Source organism: Candoia aspera, chromosome 7 (genome assembly GCF_035149785.1).
Source record: "Candoia aspera isolate rCanAsp1 chromosome 7, rCanAsp1.hap2, whole genome shotgun sequence".
In the NCBI taxonomy this organism is placed as follows: Eukaryota; Metazoa; Chordata; class Lepidosauria; order Squamata; family Boidae; genus Candoia; species Candoia aspera.
The window spans coordinates 7,291,551-7,313,002 of record NC_086159.1 but is presented as its reverse complement, the minus strand read 5'-3'; the positions used below and the strand labels follow the sequence as shown (position 1 = coordinate 7,313,002).

The 21,452-nt window shown below is 41.1% G+C and overlaps 1 protein-coding gene across 1 annotated transcript in view; it reads right to left on the bottom strand.

The window, feature by feature from the left end:
- EXOC4 (exocyst complex component 4) overlaps nt 1-21,452 on the bottom strand; it is a 387,317-nt gene that overhangs the window by 299,942 nt on the left and 65,923 nt on the right. Inside the window, exon 7 of the mRNA XM_063308928.1 lies at nt 9,178-9,355. Within this exon, the coding sequence (XP_063164998.1) occupies nt 9,178-9,355 (178 nt within the window). The remainder of the gene's footprint in view (nt 1-9,177; nt 9,356-21,452) is intronic.

The window sequence follows — 21,452 nt, the reverse complement described above, 5'->3', positions numbered from 1 at the left end:
TCAGTCTGTACTTCCAAGTCAACTTAACCGAATCCAACTGGGCTAACCCGGGGTCAAAGTTATAAGGTGTCAAAGCCAGATAGCACCATGACCTCCAGCATTTACACAGCTTATAATAAGGGCAGATAATTGGGTTGTGCTCTGGGCAAAGTCAAAAAAGGCCAACAGTGCAGTCTAGCAGGCAGTGGCAAGGAATCAGGATTCCCTTCATTCCCTTAGCTCAGGGCTGTCTGCTCTGACAAACAATGATTCCTGGAGTTTTAAAGCAGAAAACAGTGGCCCTCCCTGAGTCATTTTAAGCTGAAGTTACCAGGGCCTACCGCCAGGACTTCCAGCATACAGAAGATTAAAATAATATGCTACCAAATAACCTCTGGCAGATTATTTCCATTGCATGAACTACTTCTGCTACCAATTGGGAAAAGTAGATTGAATATTCCAGACATTTAGGCTTCTCATCTGGCATTTACTTTACCTTCAGTCCCTGGTTAGAATAAGGGATTTCAGAATTTTGTTTCTCGTGTCTAAAAGTCCATATCTGAGTTTAGAAAAGAAATTTCTTTAAGAAGTTGAAGAAATTTTATGAAACGGGTTTTACCGACGTGACCTTGGGAATAATGAACATCCTGTTCCTGTGACTCATTGGGCAACTGGTTGCTTTAAAAAAAATCAAATTAGTTTCTTTTGATCTTCAAATGAAGTTGATACAACAGAAACATTCGTTTCATGCACACGGGACACCTTAGGGATGCTTAATAAAAGTTCATAGTCCTCTACTGGAGATGGACTGAAACTTTAAAACAAATAGTTTTGCCTCATCCTACTACTGAACAACAGCTACTGTCACTGTTTGGACTATCCTCAAGATTGTTAATATGAATTTGGACTGATGGTTGCCCATCAAGATTTCTTTTCCAATGCTTGGAATCTTATGTCAAGAACTACAATGCCCCCCCCCCCAAATTATACTAAGTTGGGAAGATAAGGTATACCTGATTTGTAACAATAAATTGCTGATAGGTTCTTTTTATAACCAACCTTCCCCTAATCTGTTGTCTTTCCGATGTGTTCAGAAGGCAGCTTCCCAAAATTTTCCACCCAAGAGAGAATCACAAACTCCTGTGAGAGTTATAGACTCATCGCATCTAGGGGGAGGTTGGCAGGCATTAGGTGAGGCAAACAGAACGCATTAAAATACATTATGCAAAGAGATGCACTAACCAAATTAGAACGTAAGAGCTCTACTACGTTAGACTCAAAGCACCTCCCAGACCCAGCCTGTCCTGGAGGTTCTGTTTTCCACTCCCTCCCCATCAAGAAGAATACAGGTAGTCTTCACTTAATGACGGAAACTGAGCCTGGAATTTCTGTTGCTAAGCCATGCAGTTGTAAAGCAAGATGGCATCACTTAGTGACAGCCATCCTAGCAATTCCCCTTTCCATCATTAAGTGAATTTTACCCGTTGTTAGCCTGAGCACCAACCCCAATCCAAGCCATTCCGGGCTTGGTCCCTCCCAGCCCCGACCACTGCCTTCAACTCCCCTACTATCTCCCCTCCTCCATCTCTGAGAAGAGAGTGTAAGCTTCAGAAGACAGCGTTCTGAAGAGAGCCATGTGGAAGAAATGTTTGCCAGAGAAGCTGGGTCCGAAAAGGACTCAGCAAAGGCAGCCAGGCATTTTTGCTTTGCTCATGGCGGCTGGGGGAAAAAGGAGAAAGATCGGTGTGGAGAACTGGGAGAGGAGGCAGCTGGTAAAGGAATGCAGGCTGGGGAGGGTGGAGCTTACTATGGAGGTCTCCCACCACACGGCTGGGATGGGACAGGCGGCCTCGCATTGTGCCACTGGGCTTGCCGCCCCACAAGACAAGGTGCAGGGCTTTCAAAAGGGCAGAGATTGGGGGGAGATAGGTGGGTGGGGGAGTTGAAGCACCCCCGCAGTCCTAAATGCGGGCGGGCTGCCAAGCGCCCAACTTTTGATCACTTGACTGCAGGGTGCTGCAACAGTCGTAATTTTGGGCACAAGTCATAAGGCCATTTTTTCAGCGCCGTTGTAATTTCGAATGGTTGCTGAACGAATGGTCGTTAAGTGAAGACTACCTGTAACATACATCAGAATTGCATTGTGCTTTCAATTCGACTGGGAAAAGGTGTTTTGCAAGATGTAAGAGCAACACAGTTGCTTGAATGAGATGCAGACGAGTGCCGTGCTCACACACCCATGCTTTCTGAAGCACCTCTTTCCAATCACATCTGAAACACAACACAACCTGATAGCCAAGCAGTGCAACCCAAACCATTTTGTCACCTGATCATCTGCTCAGACTCCTTAGCAATAAAAATATAGTAATAATTAATTAAGTAGCTAGCATTTGGTTGCTCTTGCAGGACACTAAACTATTAGCTGCCCTATTCTGTCTCATGATAAGGCCATCCCCATTTTTAGTCTTCTACTCCCACTGGGATTGACCAGATGCCTAAGGGAACGATGTCAGTGACAAGGCCCCCTTGGCACTTACTTTCCCCACAAACTGGTACCAAGAGACATGCTGTCTCAGATACAAGAAGAATATCAATTATGACAAGTGGCCATTGACAGCTTTCTCTTCCATGAATTTGCCTAATTCCTCTTAAATATGGCTTTCCCATCACCTCCTACTTGATCCATTTTCATTGGAGATGTCAGTGATTAAATTCTAAATCCTTCTTCATGCAAAATGGATGCTTTATCACTGATCTATGACCTTCCCCAGAGCTCATTCCTGCAGAACTTCATTTTGCTTGCCCCAGTAATTGATACACATTTGCCTAACATGTACAAAGGTAAAAAATTTAGGCTAACGTATGACACGGATTGGGGAGAAATGCATCTTTCCCAATCTAAGACCATGAATGGGATTATGAACAGGGCACCACTGTTTTTCATTCAAGGACCACCATGTATGGTCAAAGACAGAGCTCTAAATAAGTAGCTTGGGAATAAGTATGAGTGAAATGAAGAATTATTCTGTATTTCCTGGAGTTAAAGAACATAGTTCACGATGTACAGTGGATCAGAATTTTAAAAATCTCACTTTTACAGGAGCTTTTACTCTTTAGAGCCAGGAAAGTTATTACGTTCTTAAAGGTCATTGTCTAACTTGTCCTATTTTAACTTTTCTGCAAATAATAGCTTAAAGTTATCTGATCTAAAAAAAGTTTTTTGTTCCCAGCGTTAGTTTGTTGAAGCAGTAGTAAAGAGGGAAGAGTCTTTTTGACAAATTAAAAAAAAAAATCAAACCCACAAGGCCTAAATTTGAAAGCCTCAAATTAAAGAGCCCAGTAGCCTCTTTTGTTCTCATTCTACTCAAGCTTGCCTTCAGCTGCTTTCTCCCAGCTGCAGCACCTGTCAGTCTCTACCTACTAGCAACCCTCTCAATTAAATGGAAGAACTTTGTTAATGAGTGTGCAGCATTCAGCATTGCAAGGGCACCAATCTGGCAGATTTGAGACAAAAAAAGATGATCGCTTTGTTTTCAAAGGGAACTGTAATGCCACAGATTTCTGTGACCTGAAGAACACGGCCTCTCATCTTAAGTTACTGTTGACCCTTGACTGGTAAGAAGAACAAAACTGGGTTTTTCGGTTCAGATGCTATAACAAAGAAAGCACAGCACCACCCTCTGGTTTTGCTTAGTAGTTTCTGGTCAAAGAAGGCCCCAAGAAAGTGATGTGCGGGGCCTCAGTAGCTATTTATTCACAACTAGATCAGGACTCTGGGCAATTCTAGCTTACCATGATATGCAAATGCTCAAGACCAATGCACACCTTCTAACCTAAATTCTGGCAGATTGCCTGTTCCCTCTTACCACCCCTATCTCTATCACCTTTGTAGTGGCTTATTGGGTAATTAACTTCTTACACTGTCTTGATAAAGACAGTGTAAGACAGTTACCATCAATGCTGACAGTTACCATAAATGCTGATGGCACCCTCTATGCTGATTCTCTGCACCCACTGTTGTTCAACTGGTTTTGAATGTTAGCTCCCTTGTTGCTTTTCAGTAAGCTATACTGTCCCTATTCACCATACAGATTTTCACAGAGATTTTGGTTCCTGGTGGGATTTCCTCAAACACTCAAGGAAGAATGAGGGGGAAAGAAAAGAATGAAAGAATACATTTTCCTATTTTTTGAAAGGTTAAAACCATAACATCTACTGGCATTAGTGTGTCGACCATCTTGATTTTTTCCACACATTAACATACTACATGTCATGGAATAGACCACAGATTCTCATTACGCTTGAAGCTAAAAACAAACTAGCATATTGGATAAGGAACATTTTACCTATGATTAAACCTAGGTTTGCCACCAACTATATATTCCAGCATCCATGGCTCCATCACAAGTGCACCTATTTTATAGGTATGTTAGTAATATCCACACTGCATACTTAAAGCATCTTAGGTATGCAACAGAATAATGCTGCAAGGAAGGAAGCCTTACAATACTCCAACAAGAACCAGCATATTTCACACAATACTCAGTTAAACTTTAGCTCCATTCAACTTCTCTGCCCAGGCGACTGCCTGAAGTGGCAACAAATGCTGCAACCTGGTATGTAGAAACATTCAGAGAAACACTTTAATTGCTCCAAAACAGCTTTCAACCTCATTAACCATTCTCCTGGACATGCTTATCCATGCTACTACATCTTTAACTGGAGGTTGTTAAAGTTACTGTTCTTTTCAATCGACTATTTAGTATTTCCATAATTATGCTCTCAACAAACTGCTAAATACCTAATATGTAAAAAAAAAGCCTAATAACTTCTACACAGATTTATCTGGGAGGGTGCCTCAAACACACAGTTACAACCAATTAGCATTTCTTCAGAGTTGGGGGGTTAAGAGAGTAAGCAGACCAAAATAAATAAGTAAAAATAGAAATGCCAGAAGAAAATCAAGGAAGAGGTGAGAATAGAGGTCTAGCTTATCATCTAGCTGTGAAAAAGAGGTTCTTCTCAAAGGCTTAATGACTGACTACTAGAGCAAGATTGAAGTCCCAGAAACAGTGGTATTATGAGCCTGAGAGCAACTTCTGGTGTGGGTCTAGCAGTCATACAGCACATACTTTTCAGTTGGGCACATAGGCAGACTTGCATCTTCCTCCCTAAAATCAGTGCCACAAGCTAATACTTGATAGCAGAATCACTGGACAGACCATGGCACATGCATGAGGTTCAACCAAGCGTAAAAGGCAAATTCCAGTTCTAAAGGAAGAATCTGATGTCAGTCTAAGGTCAACAACCAGGGTATCAGCAACAAAGAGACACTCAGAAACACACAGTTCAGTCTCCTTAGCACTGGTAGTTCAGAACTGTCAGTTTTTGATGCTGAGACTCCAATCTTGCTCTAGTTGTCACTCATTAAACCTTTGAGAAGAACCTCTTAGACCTCTATTTTGAAGTCAGCTCTTAATTCCCAAAATACCTGCCATTCGCCAAAATTCATAGATGCATCCCGGGGTATGGTGGAACTTCAGTCTTGATGCACTCTGCTTCACAGTGGACCTGGTCAAACCATGACCCTGAAATTTGTGAGGTGGAGGGGAGGAGGCCTCAGAGAGCAGCTGAACTTAGCTTTAATAATCATAAATGTCCCATCAACTTTCTGTTCAAAATGATTACATGGGAAGGGGGAAATAAAATATTGCCCACATACAAAAAACCAAGAAGTTGTTAAAAAAAAATAAGGACACCCAAAGAAGATTATGAAGTCTGACCATCCATACTTCGGTTTTCCCCTCTCTAGTGTTTTCTCCCACCTGTTTGTTTCTTAATTACAGCACTTGTTATCTGTGTTTAAATATATTGTAAAATACCATCTACTGCCAAAAAACTCCTAAAAAATCAAATAAATAATTACAAAAATAAGAAGGGTTAACAGGATATGAGATTTCTTTTGCAACATACGAACCTCAAGCTGAAGAATGCATCTGTGAGGTAAAGCACATACCATGTAGGCGTGATTACACTAATCTTGACAGTTGCTTTTTCACCCATTTTCTGCCCACTACTCCCATCTGCTCATAACTGAATCAACACATCAATGTTTGGAAAAGATTCAGACACCCGCAAAGTCAACCCCACCTGTCAGAACTATGTTTTCTGGTACACTCTTTCAAAAGTCTTAAGGTTATTAGTTCAGTATTAGAATAATATCAAAAGTAGTCAACTATTTGTTATTGTAAGTTTCTCCAGTCTTGGTAAGGTAATTAGAACTGGGGAGGCTCAAGGGAGAATTCACTGGGCTAAGCAATACCTTTATGACATCCCTTCCAACTAAGATGTTGCAGATCTTCTCTAAGAGCTATTCTCTCAACAAATAGCAAAGAATAACAAAAAGTCATTCTTTTCACCATGTACTCTTTGAGCAAGCAAGAAACTACTGTCAAGTCCCCTTCCAAACAAAAAGCACTAATTTATTAAATCTGCTGATTTACCTACTTACACACACTTTCACAAACCAAGTCATCTTCTACATGGCTCTGCATGCCAATCAGCTTTCCCCATTTTGATATTTTCCAGGTATAGTAGGATTATAACATTTTCTACAAATTACTAGAATTTCCTACAAATTCTAGGAAATACAGGTCCAACATATACAGAGGGTGCTAAGTTGGAAAAAAAGCTTATCAGAACCCTCCCATATTTGTTAAAAGCAGGGTGTATAATCCATGAAAGTCTATACCTCCTGAAAAATTAAATGGCCTTTCTCAAGCTTCTGCCTCTTGTGTCAATCATTCTCCACCTTCTCTCTCTCCTGTGTGTCACTCCACAAGCCAGGGAAGGACAATGTTTTTATAAAAGAGAGCTATTTTATTTTCCTGGCGTAGAATATTTTTCTGCTTCCCTGCAAATACACTTTTGCTTGCTTTCATCTTGAAAAAAATGCAATATGCAATCTTACTTCTAATAGCCTATAGCACAGAATCATAGAACTGGGAGGGACCTCAAGTCCTACCTCCCTTCCTGTAATGGACATCCATTATTGCATGTCCTGTTTTCTGGAACAATAGAGAACAGGCTCAGTATCACACCCTTCAGGTAAGGAAAGAAAGAAAACACTTAAGTGTATGCAAAAATCAGCTTAGATTGCTCCCTGAATTTCCTACAGACAGTTCAAGCATAGAAATGCAACTATAACCAGCAGGCATCCAAGGAAACTGGTTGAATCAGAAGATATAAACTAACTCACAGTGACTTAAAATTGAATGGTGATGGGGGGTGGCAGGGAAAAAGGACACTTTTCATATCTAAAATTCCAAGCTCCTTTTATCAAGCCCAGTATATATTTTGACAAGTATTAAGGAAATGTTCAAGTAAAAACTCTGAACAATCATGCTAATACAGGATATTACTAGAATATTTCACTGTACGTCTCCCTGTTGTCCTTGTTCAACTCCACGGTGAGACTGACCAGAACAGAACGTAACTCTCTACAAACCAATATGATGTGCCAACATCATCTTTTTCCAGAATCCCCTCATGCCACTGCAACTGAAGTATGACAATAGGCAGAGAGAGAGAGAGGTTAAAACTGTAGCATTTTTATGAGATATGGATAGTCCTTCTTCAAGTTTCCAAAAGGGTATCGTACAGAAGATGATCAAGACCCGTTCTCTTGTCATCCCAGAGGCAGGATGCAGAATAATAGTCTTGAGTTATAAAAAGAACGTTTGACAGTATAATCAACTCTCAAGGGAGGTGGTAAGCTTCTCTTCGATGTTCAAGCAGAAGCTGGACAGCCATCGTTGTGGAGGTCTGAATTTAGATTTTGCACTGAGTGTATTTGGATTCAATGACTTTAGGTGCCCTTTCCAAATGTAGGACTCTATGAGAACTCAGGAGCTACATTTTACCTCTACAGATCTTTCATCCATTCAAGTATCTGGAACAACTAAATATAAATAAGACAGACCCTTTCATATTCAAAGCAGTGTTTCAGAAACATGTGCAAAAGCCTTCATGTTCAGAGCACAAACTCAGGAAGTGCCATCAAGGACTACTCTGTACACTTAGACAGCAGCTGCATCTTATACATTTAATCATGGATTTTAGGTGAAGATAAAATGTTCTTATTTCTCAACATTCCCATAGGAATTGGGTTATCTAATTAAGCAATTATCTATCTACTATCTTATTAGGAATTGATTTTCTGCAAGCCTCAAGCCTTATCTCTGACTGCTTCAGTATCTAATATTTGTTCATTTTCACCATTGGCTCATTAGCATTTGCACTTTTCCCCTCCTATCTTTTTGCTCTGTCCTCCTGAACTGAAATTTAAATTGCAACATCCCTAGGACTAAGTCCCTATCGGGGTTTATTTCATTTTTTTTTGCTTCTGATTTGAACTCCATCTATATCAACAGCACTGAGAAGCAAAAAAGTATTTACTGATTTGCACAGAATGTCTCTTGGATTCTCGCCATTGTGTTTTAAATCTTGTTCTGCTTTCTATTCTGCACCACCTTTTTATCTGAAATACCTACGTCCTTTGCTTAATCAAAATGCCCAGGACACGGCTAACGACGACTCCCGTAAAGAAAATGTGGCAGACTAAAAACATAACGCTAACACTAAAAACTGAGAAATCAGTATCCATTTCAAGTCCCCTTCTTAAAATACAGCAGGGATATAAGGATTGAGTGGCATATTGGCGTAAGGCGATCCTGTTTTGTTTTACCAGCTATCGTCCTTTTGAAAACTATCTGAACAGCTGGCCCATTTCATACTACAGCAGCAGGTCTTTCTACATTTTGCCTTCCTGCAGCATTTCAACTGTAATGCACACAAAACATGTTTTACTTGCACCTGCATTTTAAGCCCCATTCTCCTCACCCCAAAGCTGCCAAAGCTGTAAAACAAGGGCAGAAACATTCACAACCTAATCGCAGCATGTCACAGCATGCAGGGAGATGGGGAAATCACCCTGGGAAACCTATTTCTTGTGGCATCTCCTCGGCATACAGGTCAACTGCTTAATCTTCAACAACTTAATAAAATCCTCTTGCTCAACTTGTGCATCTGCTAACAATTCCTTGCCCAAACAGAGAGAGAGAGATCTCAGATTTCCAAGACTGGTGCTTGAAAAAAGCCAGCGCTCTAACGAGGTGTACGTATCTGCTAGTTTCTTACCTGCAAGACATCTTGAATCTTCACCCACACATCTGCCATATCGTACAACTTAATATCGCTATCATACTGGCTGGAAGGAGATGACACGGTCTGCTGGAGACGTCCCAGGACAATGGCATGAGCTGCAGCCACAGCGTTGAATTTGCCAAAGAGAAGTTCCAGAAGTTCCAGAAGCAACCTGGAAATAATTTTGAAATGGGGGAAACTTAATTCCGTAGGCTTTTCAAATCCATCCATCCATCCCTTTCTGATCCCAAAGGAGTCTGGACAGCACGCGGCATCAAACAAACAAACAAGCATAGTAATAAATAACTAAATCCAAATCAATATCAAAAACAAAAAGTGACCATAAAGGCAAAGATAAAACTCAAGGTAGGGACTCTCAGTCAGTCATCTGGGACTGAAAGCATGCTGGGATAAAGGTAAAAGGTAAAGGTTTCCCTTGACGTAAAGTCCAGTCGAGTCCGACTCTAGGGGGCGGTGCTCATCTCCGTTTCTAAGCCTTGGAGCCGGCGTTGTCATAGACACTTCCGGGTCATGTGGCCAGCATGACGACTCGGAACGCCGTTACCTTCCCGCCAAAGCGGTACCTATTAATCTACTCACATTTGCATGTTTTCGAACTGCTAGGTGGGCAGGAGCTGGGATTAACAACGGGAGCTCACCCCGCTGCGCGGTTTCGAACCGCCGACCTTCCGATCAACAGCTCAGCGGTTTAACCCGCAGCGCCACCGCGTCCCTGTTAAAGCTGGGATAAAACAGCTTAATTTTTTTTAAAAGAACTGCAGCAAAGTGGGGGCTGCCCTTAGGGAGGGAGGGGATGAATTATTGGAATCCTTCACACAATCCCAGTTCCAAGCAAGAAGTTGGTGGATGTTATGGACAACAAGGGAGCACCAGAATCAGAAAGCTGGACAAGAGACACAGAGGGGCACAACTCTCTTTGGGTCCTCTGTGTAATCATTGCTTGACTGAATGTATTCCATAGCCAGGAAGCCCTTAGCAGGTGCAGAGAACCATACCACAGGTATGCTGTGAACAGTGGAGAAGGAAAAATACTGTCTGAAGAACAGTTATGTTTAGCAAATACCAAAGCTGCCTTTCCAAGTGTATTGTTTTGTTTGATTTTGTTGTTTGTAAGATTATTTTAGTCTGGGCTGTCTAAACGTCTGACGATGTTTTTATCTCTTTTTATGTTTTTTTCCAGTTTTTTATGCTACTCAGAGTCCCCTGGAGTTGGGCGACTAATAAAAAATAGTAAGAATAAATAAATAGAATAAGAATGTTAACATCAAACTTTTTCTTCGTTTTATTTTCCTTTGTGTCCCACAGAGAAATATAAAGCTGAAAATGCTGGAGAAGAATCCAAAACCCACAATATTGATTGTCCGATCAGTTCTAACTAACTTTCTTTGTTATTCCTTGAGCATAATAGAGATTATGCATATTTTGGGATATAATATTGTTCTCTTGGGTATAGTTAGGAAATATTAAAGGTTAGGTGTATTGATTTTATTCAAACAATCATTACAAATTTACCCAGTATTAGAGATGCTGCATGCAATCTGTTGCAGCATTCCGGTTTAAATTCCCAATATAGAAAAAACTGTAAAAAAAAATGCTTTCAGAAAACATATTATGTGATCTCATAGGTTTGGCCAGTGTGGAAATTGGGTTTAGAGAAAGAGCTGAGAATAAAAACTATTTTAAGACAGGAGTTTCCTTTCATACTGCCAACAGTATTCAGGAAGGGAGTCTCTAGATTAAATATTCTAGTTTATATTGAACAGCATGACCACACTTGGGGTAAAATACTTGTAGCATCGTGGCCAAAATGGGTCCAAACTGAACAGTATTGTCCTCATTCTCAGAAGGGAATGTTGCCTGTGGCATGGGTTCAGGTCAGTCTATACCTTCTGCCTAAGTGTTACGTGAAAGCCTCAATTAATAAAAACCACGACGGGCGACTGGTAAGGCCCTCCTGGTAACAACCATCGCAATGTATTTTCAGTACAGTCTCTTGGGGCTGAATCTTATAAATAAATGGGTAATCTAGAATAGGGTTTCTCAAGCCAGGGTTCCGTGAGAGATCACTAGGGGTTCCCTGGGAGATCACGATTAATAATAAAAATTATTATTTCAAACTTGGCCAACTTCATATGAAAGAGGTGAGTGGTAAATGGTTTGAGAACACAGTTAATGCATAGATACAGGCCTATCCATGAAACAAATATAATAATTCTGTAACTTCTGGCCTATATTGGAGCCTGAACGTGCAGGGGTTCCCCGAGGCCTGTACAATATTTCAGGGGTTCCTCCAGGGTCAAAAGCCTGATCTAAAAGATTGCAACTTAAAATGTAAAAGGGAATATATAGTAAAAAATTTGAATTATCAAATGAAATGAAGGAAAGCTTGAGAGTCAACGTTGTAGCTTAAGCCAGATTTAGCCTGTATTTCTTCTTCTTCTATCTCCTTAGAGAGGGGCAGGCTGCCTTTTGGCTGTGACTAGAGTTACCACCTTCAGCAAAGGATCATTACCTTGTCGTGGTGCTGGAGCTTGAGCACCTCAATGATGCCATGAGCTAAACCGTGAAGGGCCACCCAAGACGGGAAGGTCATGACAGAGAGGTCAGACTAAATGCAATCCCTGGGGAAGGTAATGGCAACCCACCCCAGTATTCTTGCTGTGAAAACTAAATGGATCAGTACACAACTGGCAAATAGAGGGAGAAAATGTAGAAGCAGTGAAAGACTTTGTATTTCTAGGTGCGAAGATTACTGCAGATGCTGACTGCACTCAGGAAATCAGAAGACGCTTAATCCTTGGGAGAAGAGCAATGACAAATCTTGATAAAATAGTTAAGAGCAGAGACATCACATTGACAACAAAGGTCCGCATAGTCAAAGCAATGGTGTTCCCTGTAGTAACATATGGCTGCGAGAGCTGGACCATAAGGAAGGCTGAGCGAAGGAAGATCGATGCTTTTGAACTGTGGTGTTGGAGGAAAATTCTGAGAGTGCCTTGGACTGCAAGAAGATCAAACCAGTCCATCCTCCAGGAAATAAAGCCAGACTGCTCACTTGAGGGAATGATATTAAAGGCAAAACTGAAGTACTTTGGCCACATAATGAGAAGACAGGACACCCTGGAGAAGATGCTGATGCTGGGGAGAGTGGAAGGCAAAAGGAAGAGGGGCCAACCAAGAGCAAGGTGGATGGATGACATTCTAGAGGAGACGGACTCGTCCCTGGGGGAGCTGGGGGTGTTGATGACCAACAGGAAGCTCTGGCGTGGGCTGGTCCATGGAGTCACGAAGAGTTGGAAGCGACTAAACGAATAAACAACAACAAAGATCTACCACAGGTTGGATGAAAGCGTCACGCAACAATTTACCGTGTTTCACACTTTCCACAATACAAGCCCTTAACCTTGCCCTCCCCGTTCTAAAAGCTGGACAGCCACATAACCAGGTGTTTGGCCTTTGGCTCACTCAGCCCGTTCCCTCTCTTTAAGTTCTTACAGGTAAAAGTGGCATCCAGACCTTGCCTCCCCCTGGAGTTCTTGCCGACGGGGGGAATTTTGTGCCACCTCAGCTTGATTTCTCCTTACCGTCTATATCGCATTGGTGGGCTGAATTGCTGCCAAGGTCCAAGTCAAGCTGAGCTCTAAGTAGCTTTGCTGAGGAGCATCAAGCTGAGCTCCAGGCAGGGATCAAGCAGAGTGGTCTCAGCTTACCATGGCTTGCAGGAGCTGGATGACAGAGCCCCGTCTATTGCCTGTTGATGAGAGCATGGGTGGGGCAAGGTGGGCTCACCTGGCTGGCTCGATGTGACCAACTGGTTGGTTGGGACCCCAGCATGGAGGTCTCTGAGGTGGGTCCGTGCTGATCAGTTTGCCTCTCTCGGCAGGCTGGAAGGATTGAGTGGGGTTTATTGGCAGAGCCAGGATCAGGTCCCTAATGAGGGGCGGAGGTATGCTGGGCTTGGCTGCGGGAAGTGGGGAGGCTGTTCCTGCCTGGCAGCAGCAACAACACTCAGGCAGTTTCAGGGCTGCTTCTTCCAAGTGTAGAGGGGTGCTTTCAACCACAGTCCTCTTTCCCTAACACTTCTACCTTTAATTTCTTTTGATTGCTACTCTTATTCCTTTTCTGCTCTTGGAATAACATCTGATTGATTGATTATATGCCATCAGGTCAGTCTCAACTCTTAGCAACCATGTAGAAAGACTTTCCCCAAGAGGACCTGACCCCAACCTCTCCTTTAGACCTTCCAACAGGGCACCATTGCTGCTGTAACTGAGTGCCTCCACCTTGAGGGCACAACGTTGCTTACCCCAACAGGTAATAGAGTGATGGGTATATCTCTCTATGAAGATATAAAACAAGATCCTGCAACAAGAGTCACAAGCGTGAGATGGGCGGTTATATAAATTTATTAAATAAACAAATAAGCTTCTGTTTCTCAGAGCTGGCTAAGGTATAAAGCACCAGCCACACTTCATACTTATCCACAGTAGGGTAGATTTTACACCAGAGCTAAGTAAAGAATTAGTAACATCTCCCTCAGAGACTAATTTTTGTTAACTGTATGACTGATCATTTTCTCCTTAAACTCCTTCCTTTCAAATAAAAAGTAGGGTAGCATTATTATTATTATTATTAGCATTACTATTAGCATTATTAAATTTATATGCTGCCCAACTCTCAACAACTCTGGGAAGTTAATACTATGTATTCTGTGTGCTACAGACTGCAAAATCCTGCATTTGGGGAGCAATAAATCTAATTCAGTGCCAAAAGCAACCAGTAAATTAATTAATGTTGTATGTGTCAGTATTTATCACCACAACAAAGTACGGTAGCAGTGAACAAAAAGTTAGACCTATAAATTCCACACTATGCCAAACATGTAATAAATTATATACCTTTGAAAACCTTACTAACTCAAGCTCTTTTTTCAACACAGCTTCTGGAAACTCTATTCATTTGTTTTTATCTATATAGATTTTAGAGAACCAAAGGGCTGTGTGGCTGGAATAAGATTCAGTACTCTTCCATCCATATATTTGTTTCCAACATCCATCATGTCTTCCATACAGAATATGTTATATTATACATAATATAACAATACTGTAGATTATGATGTATTATTATATATAAGAATTAAAAAGTTCTTTCAGGATGTAAAGAGCAACTAAAACATGATGTTCAAATCGTCCTCTCAGAAGCATTTTACTCATTATTCTAAACGAATAAAATGGACATTCAAATCCCCAGAGATTTAGAGAGATGCGGATTTCCTTTTATCATGTGTGTTTTAAATACAGGGTTGGGATACTGTATTATTAAATATACTTAATTCTGAGCCTTGTTTTTAAAAACATTGCACATATATTGGTATGATCAAAAAAATAATTCAGTATTCTGCAGTTAACACAGAATTTTATCATTCCTTCCAAATGTCCTGAAAAGGCTTCAAAGTACCTCTCCCCGCCACCTGCCCATAAAAACCTTGCAATTTTTTCAGGCCTTTAAATCTCTGTTCCTGTTGCTTTGTTCTGCCTGAAGAAGTCTAAGAGAAGTTAATAAAGCATGATAAAGTACAGATTTTAGTAAAATATATACTCTGAAGGTTGTAAGAGTCAGTATGTCAGTGCATACAATGCTGCTGTATGACCTTAGCATTACTTGGGAAAGGGGCCCATAGATATATATACAAGAGCAAAAACTGAAGTCTCAAGGTACGTCAGCTCTACCAATTATCACACTTCTATTACAATGCATCAGATACTTACTACTATATCCTTATCAAAACCTCTCCCTCAATTACCTCTCCCTATGCCTTTTTAAAACCCAATTATTGTGATTAACGTACCATAGCAAAACCCATAAATATTTTATGGTCTGGCAGTAACTTGTCACTGGAAATTACTCAGAGAAGAGAACAATTTGAAAATCCCTTGCTGTTTACTCTTGTTTGAAGGATAATGCAAGTTACAGAAAGAAATCCAATATCCACTGAATGCCAAACCAAAATGTACCTTCTGTATTAGATTCAGGCAGGACTGGGCAACTCCTGCCTGAAACAATGCTGGGCCCAACAGACTAAGGTAGATGGCAGCTTCTTAGATTCCTATCATTCTGGTCAACTATCGAAGAAGGAAAGTGTGGGAATAAAGATGAATTCCATCCTGGAGAAAATCAATCTGATCTATAAACAAATCAAAGTATTGATGCCAAGGGTTTCACAGATAACACGGTACCTTATTTTTACTGACTGTATTAATAAATGAGTCAACTGGGGGCACTCCGGGCCATATTTCCAGAAACATTTGCTAGATTCTCTTTGAATTTAATCAACAAATGACCTTGTACAATAGTTTCAGAATGAAGAGGTGTATGAAAATTTGTCATGTTATTTATTTATTAGATCAATTTACATAGCTGCCCATCTCAAAACTGCAACTCTAGGCAGTGAACAGAGAGATAAAAACCAAACAGAAACAAATAACAATAAAATAATAGTGCTCAAGGACAATCCCAACTCAACCAGAAGAAACACAGTACCACATCAACAGGCTCATCCACCCCATGCCCAAAGAAGCATCTAGGTCTTCAAGGACTCATAAAATCCCATGTGAATCTTGGGGGGGGGGGTGCTCCAGAGAGCAGGTGCTACAACACAGAAGGAATGCTTCCTGGGTTCCCTCTGATGGCAGTGTTTAATAGATGGGACCCCAAGGATGCCCACCCTGTCAGATCTAGTGGGACAGGCAGAAACAATAGGAGAAAGGTGGTCCAACAAACAACCTTGTCTCATTTGCTGTTGTTATTATCATTAGCCACAATTCTACAAGACTCTTGATAGTTTACCAGAGTATGACAATAATTAAAACATCCACAGTCAGCATTAAACATAAAAAACAGCTAAACATATAACGTAAATCAAAATCCCAGCATCACACACCAAATTCCTTCCAGAAGAGCTCCTTTTTCAGCTGCTTCCAGAAGGCAATTAAAGTTGAAGAAAATGTGACAAGCAATACAATCTTGGGAGAAATAGATGAATGCAATTTGAATCCAAGGGAAAAAAGCAGATGTGCAGAGGAATGTGCCAAACAAGGAAGCCACCAGGCCAGGTCCAGAATGACAGCAACTAAAAATAAGAATTGACGTGGGAGTAGGCTACATAAGAGTCGAGGCTGAGGTGACATGGGGAGGAGTATGTGAGGGGCACTGCTGGCAGGAGGATAAAAGGAAGGCTGTAAGGAACCTGATTTTGAGAGACTTTTTTGTTTGTTTGTTTCTTTGTTTGTTTATATTTCAAATTTCTATCACCGCCCATCTCTCCCGAAAAGGGGACTTCCCTATTTTTGCACGCTACTGTTGCATTTTAGCACCTCATTTCTCCAAACCCCTTGAAGACATGGCCAATTTGCAGTGGACAAACATGAGTAACGGTATGTGTATGTAACACTTAGGCAAACTGTATCCAATAAAAGCTTTGTAGGTTAATAAAGACTCTGGGTATACTTCATGTTTTCTTTTGAGTATTCCAATTACTTCATAAGATCCTGAAGTATATATCTCTGTGAAAAGTGTGCAAATGAATTTCTTAGTAAACTCAGTAAACCCTCCCTGCTGACCAAGGGCATGCGCTATTAAGCCTCAGTTAAAGAGAAAGGAGTGATGTCTCCCAATACCGACGGGCAAGGGGAGAGTGAACCAAGTCCAGAAGACCAAGTAAATTACAACAACAACAATACAGATGATGATGATGAACACCACTGGCACTGACAAAATCACCATCAGTCAATTGCAAAAGGCAGCCTTACTTGGAACAGCTTACATCCTGCCACGATACCTTTAATATTATTAAACAACATCTGCCTATCCCAGGTCCTTGGGAAAGACTCGACAGGTGGACAAAATGCCAAATCCAGTCTAAACAGTCTGGCTGACTGTGCGACCAACCACAATAACCAATAAACTCCCAAACCCTTTCCAGGACAGCTCTGCTTTTGCTGCCCTCCAGAAAGCTATTAAAATAGGGGCCAGTCTGACTTTTGAGAGTAGACTACAGCATCCCATAAGAGCTGGGCAAAACAGGAAAACAACAGCTCCTGGTCCCAACCCTCCTCACTTCTGGGACCACCAAGGGCTTCTTCAGGGACAAGCGTATTGGATGGATCAATTCAGACTGGAGCAGATGGACTTGCACGCACCCTGGTGCCAAGCCACAGAAGGCTTCATAGGTCAAAATTAACACTTTGAATTGCACCTACTGGCAGCCAGAGCAGGGCCTGCAGCGTATTGCCAGACGAAAAGTGGGTATTTTTCCTCCCTGTAAGTAAGCCCTTGCATCGCCAGAGGCATCCACTGAAAGGCATTCTTCGTTCCAGTTGCCATGAAAATCCGACATTACGGTATTATAGCATGAAAACGTGTTATCCTTAACCGCCCTAATTACACCGCAGCAAGCCAACAGATTGTCTCATGAAAACAAGGCTGATCTTCCTCGGAGACCCTCCCAATGATTTATGGCACTATCAGAAAGGGACTCTACTCGCTAAGCATGCTGAGATAGCACAACAGACTTTGCTCTGGTTGGAAAGGAATCTGCTGTTGACAAACTGTCTTGGTTTTAGCTCAGAAAGATGGTAAGAGCTCTTTGAATCTGCCATTTATTCGTCTTCTTATTAGGAAAGAATAATCATCCGATACTTATTTAGTTTATGCTTTTCAGTACAGTAGTGAAAAGCCAGAGCATCTCTTTTATGGATAGTTAGAGAGAGCCGTTACAACACCGGTTCTCAGATGAATTAAAACCTACACCTGCCAACTCTTGACAGCATCAGCCACCAGGGTAACCCCACCCCCCCTGCTGCTTTAAAATTTAAGCAGTGTTGTCAGAAAGGCACTCTGCTCAATTTAACGCTGAATTTGTAAGGTCAGCATATCGTAGAGGGGCTTGGGAGGGCTCAGTCCCCTCCAACTACAATTAAGAAATAATGCTACACAGTTCAGCTTAATTGATTTTTCCCCTGGTCAACCCACCCAAAATTGTTCTCCAGCTTTGCTGATTTAAGACGGTAATGTTGCTTTATGTTTGTTCTCTGCCTTGCAGCCTATGAGATTTGCTAACAGCAGCAGAGAGGCTAGGGACTAATGGCCTCTGTCTTTTTGGAAGTGAGGAGACAATCATATCCTTGGACCCTGAAATCAAAGTTAATTTGATGCTTATAGGGCTAACCACTAGTGCTTCCTGCCACTTCCACAGAGGCTTTACTAGCCCTCTGTGGCAGTCCATCCCTTTATTCACACTCTGGTATCATCCTTGGGTAATCAAGGAGATTGCATTCCAGCTCAGGTGCACAAAATCTCAACTTGCTAGACCTGCATCTCAAGATCTTCAAAACATGCCCTCCCTTTTGTGCTGCTGCCGTTGGTCCTAACAGAAGTAATCCGATTATGGCTTATGGATTCTTTTCATGAACCAACATGGCTTTCCTGTAATTGCTTTTAATGGTTTTCTTTTTAACTTATTAAAATGGGGTAAACCAAAACTTCCTATCTACTTCTAATAACTATCTTTCATCTATTGGATGTTGTGATGTCTGCTGGGCCATAGACTTTACTCCTTCTCCATAATTCCTTCATTTATGATGAACACTTTGATACTTCCCAATCTTTTCTATAGAGATCCCCTGTTTTTCTGCTCTCTACCATCTTTTCCTCTTCCATCCTCATAGTCTTGATGCTTCTAAACAGCTGCTTACAGAGTCGTAGAAGGAAGGTATAGGTCAGAAACAGATGACTTTGCTGCCATGGCTTTTCTTTAATCGTTAGCTGCTGGTCAAAGCTGCAATAGCCACTACTGGATAATCTGAATGCATCTGTGTATGTCAACACACAGCATTAAATATATTTGGCCTTCCTTTCTACTGACTGGTTGTCTGGGAAGCCAATGAAATGATACCCTCTTTACCATAATTTTGGACTATTTTAAAACTAGACCTCCTTTAAAAAAAACAAAACTTTTTTATCTAGTCAATGTATCAAGAAGTTTTCCTAGCAAGATAATTATTGCTTCTCTTAAGTTCCACATACTGTATCAACATGTATTCCCCTATATTGTCCAGAAAAGAATTGCATTAAGAATTGGGGGAAGATGAGATACGTAGGACATGAACAGAGGGGAATAATAATCTCTCTCTCTCTCTCTCTCTCTTTCTCTGTGTGTGTGCAAGATTCTTGGCTAGATTTAACTAACTCACAAAATCCAAGCCTTCAGAAGATAGACATTCAGAGGCAGGGTCCTTCTTTTTCAGCCCCGTAATAGTTATAATGTACGATGGAAACCCAAAGACCACTGTTAGACAAAGAAAGGGATCTTTCATGATAATGGAACATTTACGGTGGCTGAGTTCACAGATCATGCTAAGCCACAGTGTGGGTCATTTGTCTTTGCAAAACTATGATTTATAGCTAAACTATGCAAGAACTCACTTGCTATGGCTTGCTCAACAACCCATTTTAAAAACAAAGCATTGTTTAGTATAATGTGTGAATCCAATCACTAACACAGGGCACTTACAGCACTTACCCCTGTTCATACACACTTGTACCTTCTATTATTCTTTTGACCTCATAGTTTGATTGAAAAGTCTTTTTTTTTTTTGGTAAAAGCAGTACAGCCAGCACTTGGGCCCTGCTAGGAACAAGAGTAACGTCCTAGAGGACTGCAAAAGGACTGCAAAAAGCCTTGTTATGTCTGTGGTTTTGTCATTCTAACTGCAAAACGAATCAGCTGATCAGAATGCAGTTAAGGAGGTAAGAGTAATTTATTCTGCAACTTCAAATTTGTTTGAAGCAATGATTTTCCCCTTCAGAAGCAGCTTTTTGTGAAAAACCGTGTAAACATCTGCTCCATACGCTCTACCTCTGCAGAAGGGCAATTGTGTGTCACTCTATACAGTACATGTGTAAATGCGCACAGCGTAAGAAGAGCTATGGGAATGTGAACCTGCTGCTGTGAATCTGCACGGTGACGAAGATCAGCGGAAGTCCTTCTGAAGATGCACTCCACTGCCAGAAACTCAGTTATGGGATGTGTGGAAAAGGACCTTCTCCCATGGGGCTGTCAGACTACAGAATGTGTTCCTTAGGGAGGTATGTTTAGCTTCCACTCTCCCCGTTATTAGGATAAAGCTAACAATTTATTTCTTTCACCAGGGGTGGAAAGGTGTAGACCTGGCCTTGGAACGGGGAAGGAATGAGTGAGCCATTAAGGGGGGACTAGGAAAAGATTACACAGTCCTGAGACAGAGGGAAGCGTGAGAAAGAAACTCAAAATAACCCCACCTTGATTTTCTTTAGTGTAAGATGGAACAGAGAGAAACTCAGACGGGCTTTCAGAATTCTGCTATTCTATAGTACAACAATAAAGAACATTCCTGAAATTGCTGGGATACCTGTTTCTTGACATGGCCTACCTCAAAAAGTTGACAACAACCCTTTTCATTGTTAAATGCCTAATTTTTTAAAAAAAAAATTGTATTAAGGATTTGAACAATGTTGGTTGTAGTTTTAATTGCATTAATTATGTTATATGTTTTATTTTGTACCTTTTGTTGTTGCAAGCCATCATGAGTATTGCAATAAAGAGGAAGGGGGAGGGTATAAATTCAATACAAATAAATAAATACAAATAATACAAATAAATGCATAGGGCTATATTGAGATACTACAAAGCAATGGCACTGCAAGGAAATTAATAGGTCTTACCAAATAAAAAGGTATTTGCCTGGCACATAAATATTAGTTTTTGGTGACATTTACTCCATTAATAATGTCAGGTGGACCAATTAAAAGGTGGCCCAGTAAATCCATGCAAAAGGAGGATGAAGAGGTGAGATCTATCAATGGCTAATAGTGCCATTAGCTAAATAATTAGCTAATTATTTCAGAATTAACCTGTTTGCTAGAGGAACAATAGTGGAACTAGGCAATTGCCTTCATCCCTGTTTATGGGCTTCCCAAAGGGATCTCACTGACCTGTATGAAAAGCAGGATGGACCTTTGATGGTCTTCTTGTATTTTAAACGTCCCCCATCTTGTTTTAGTTAGTGTGATGTGGAGGGAAGATCATCAAGCATTCAGCAGATCACATAACTGTTAGTGAGAAGTGTCTGGCTTAATGAATTGTGCATGGCTGAATCGAAACATGCTACTGGCCATGATTATTCTAAGTGTTCTCTTCTCCCTCATTATTT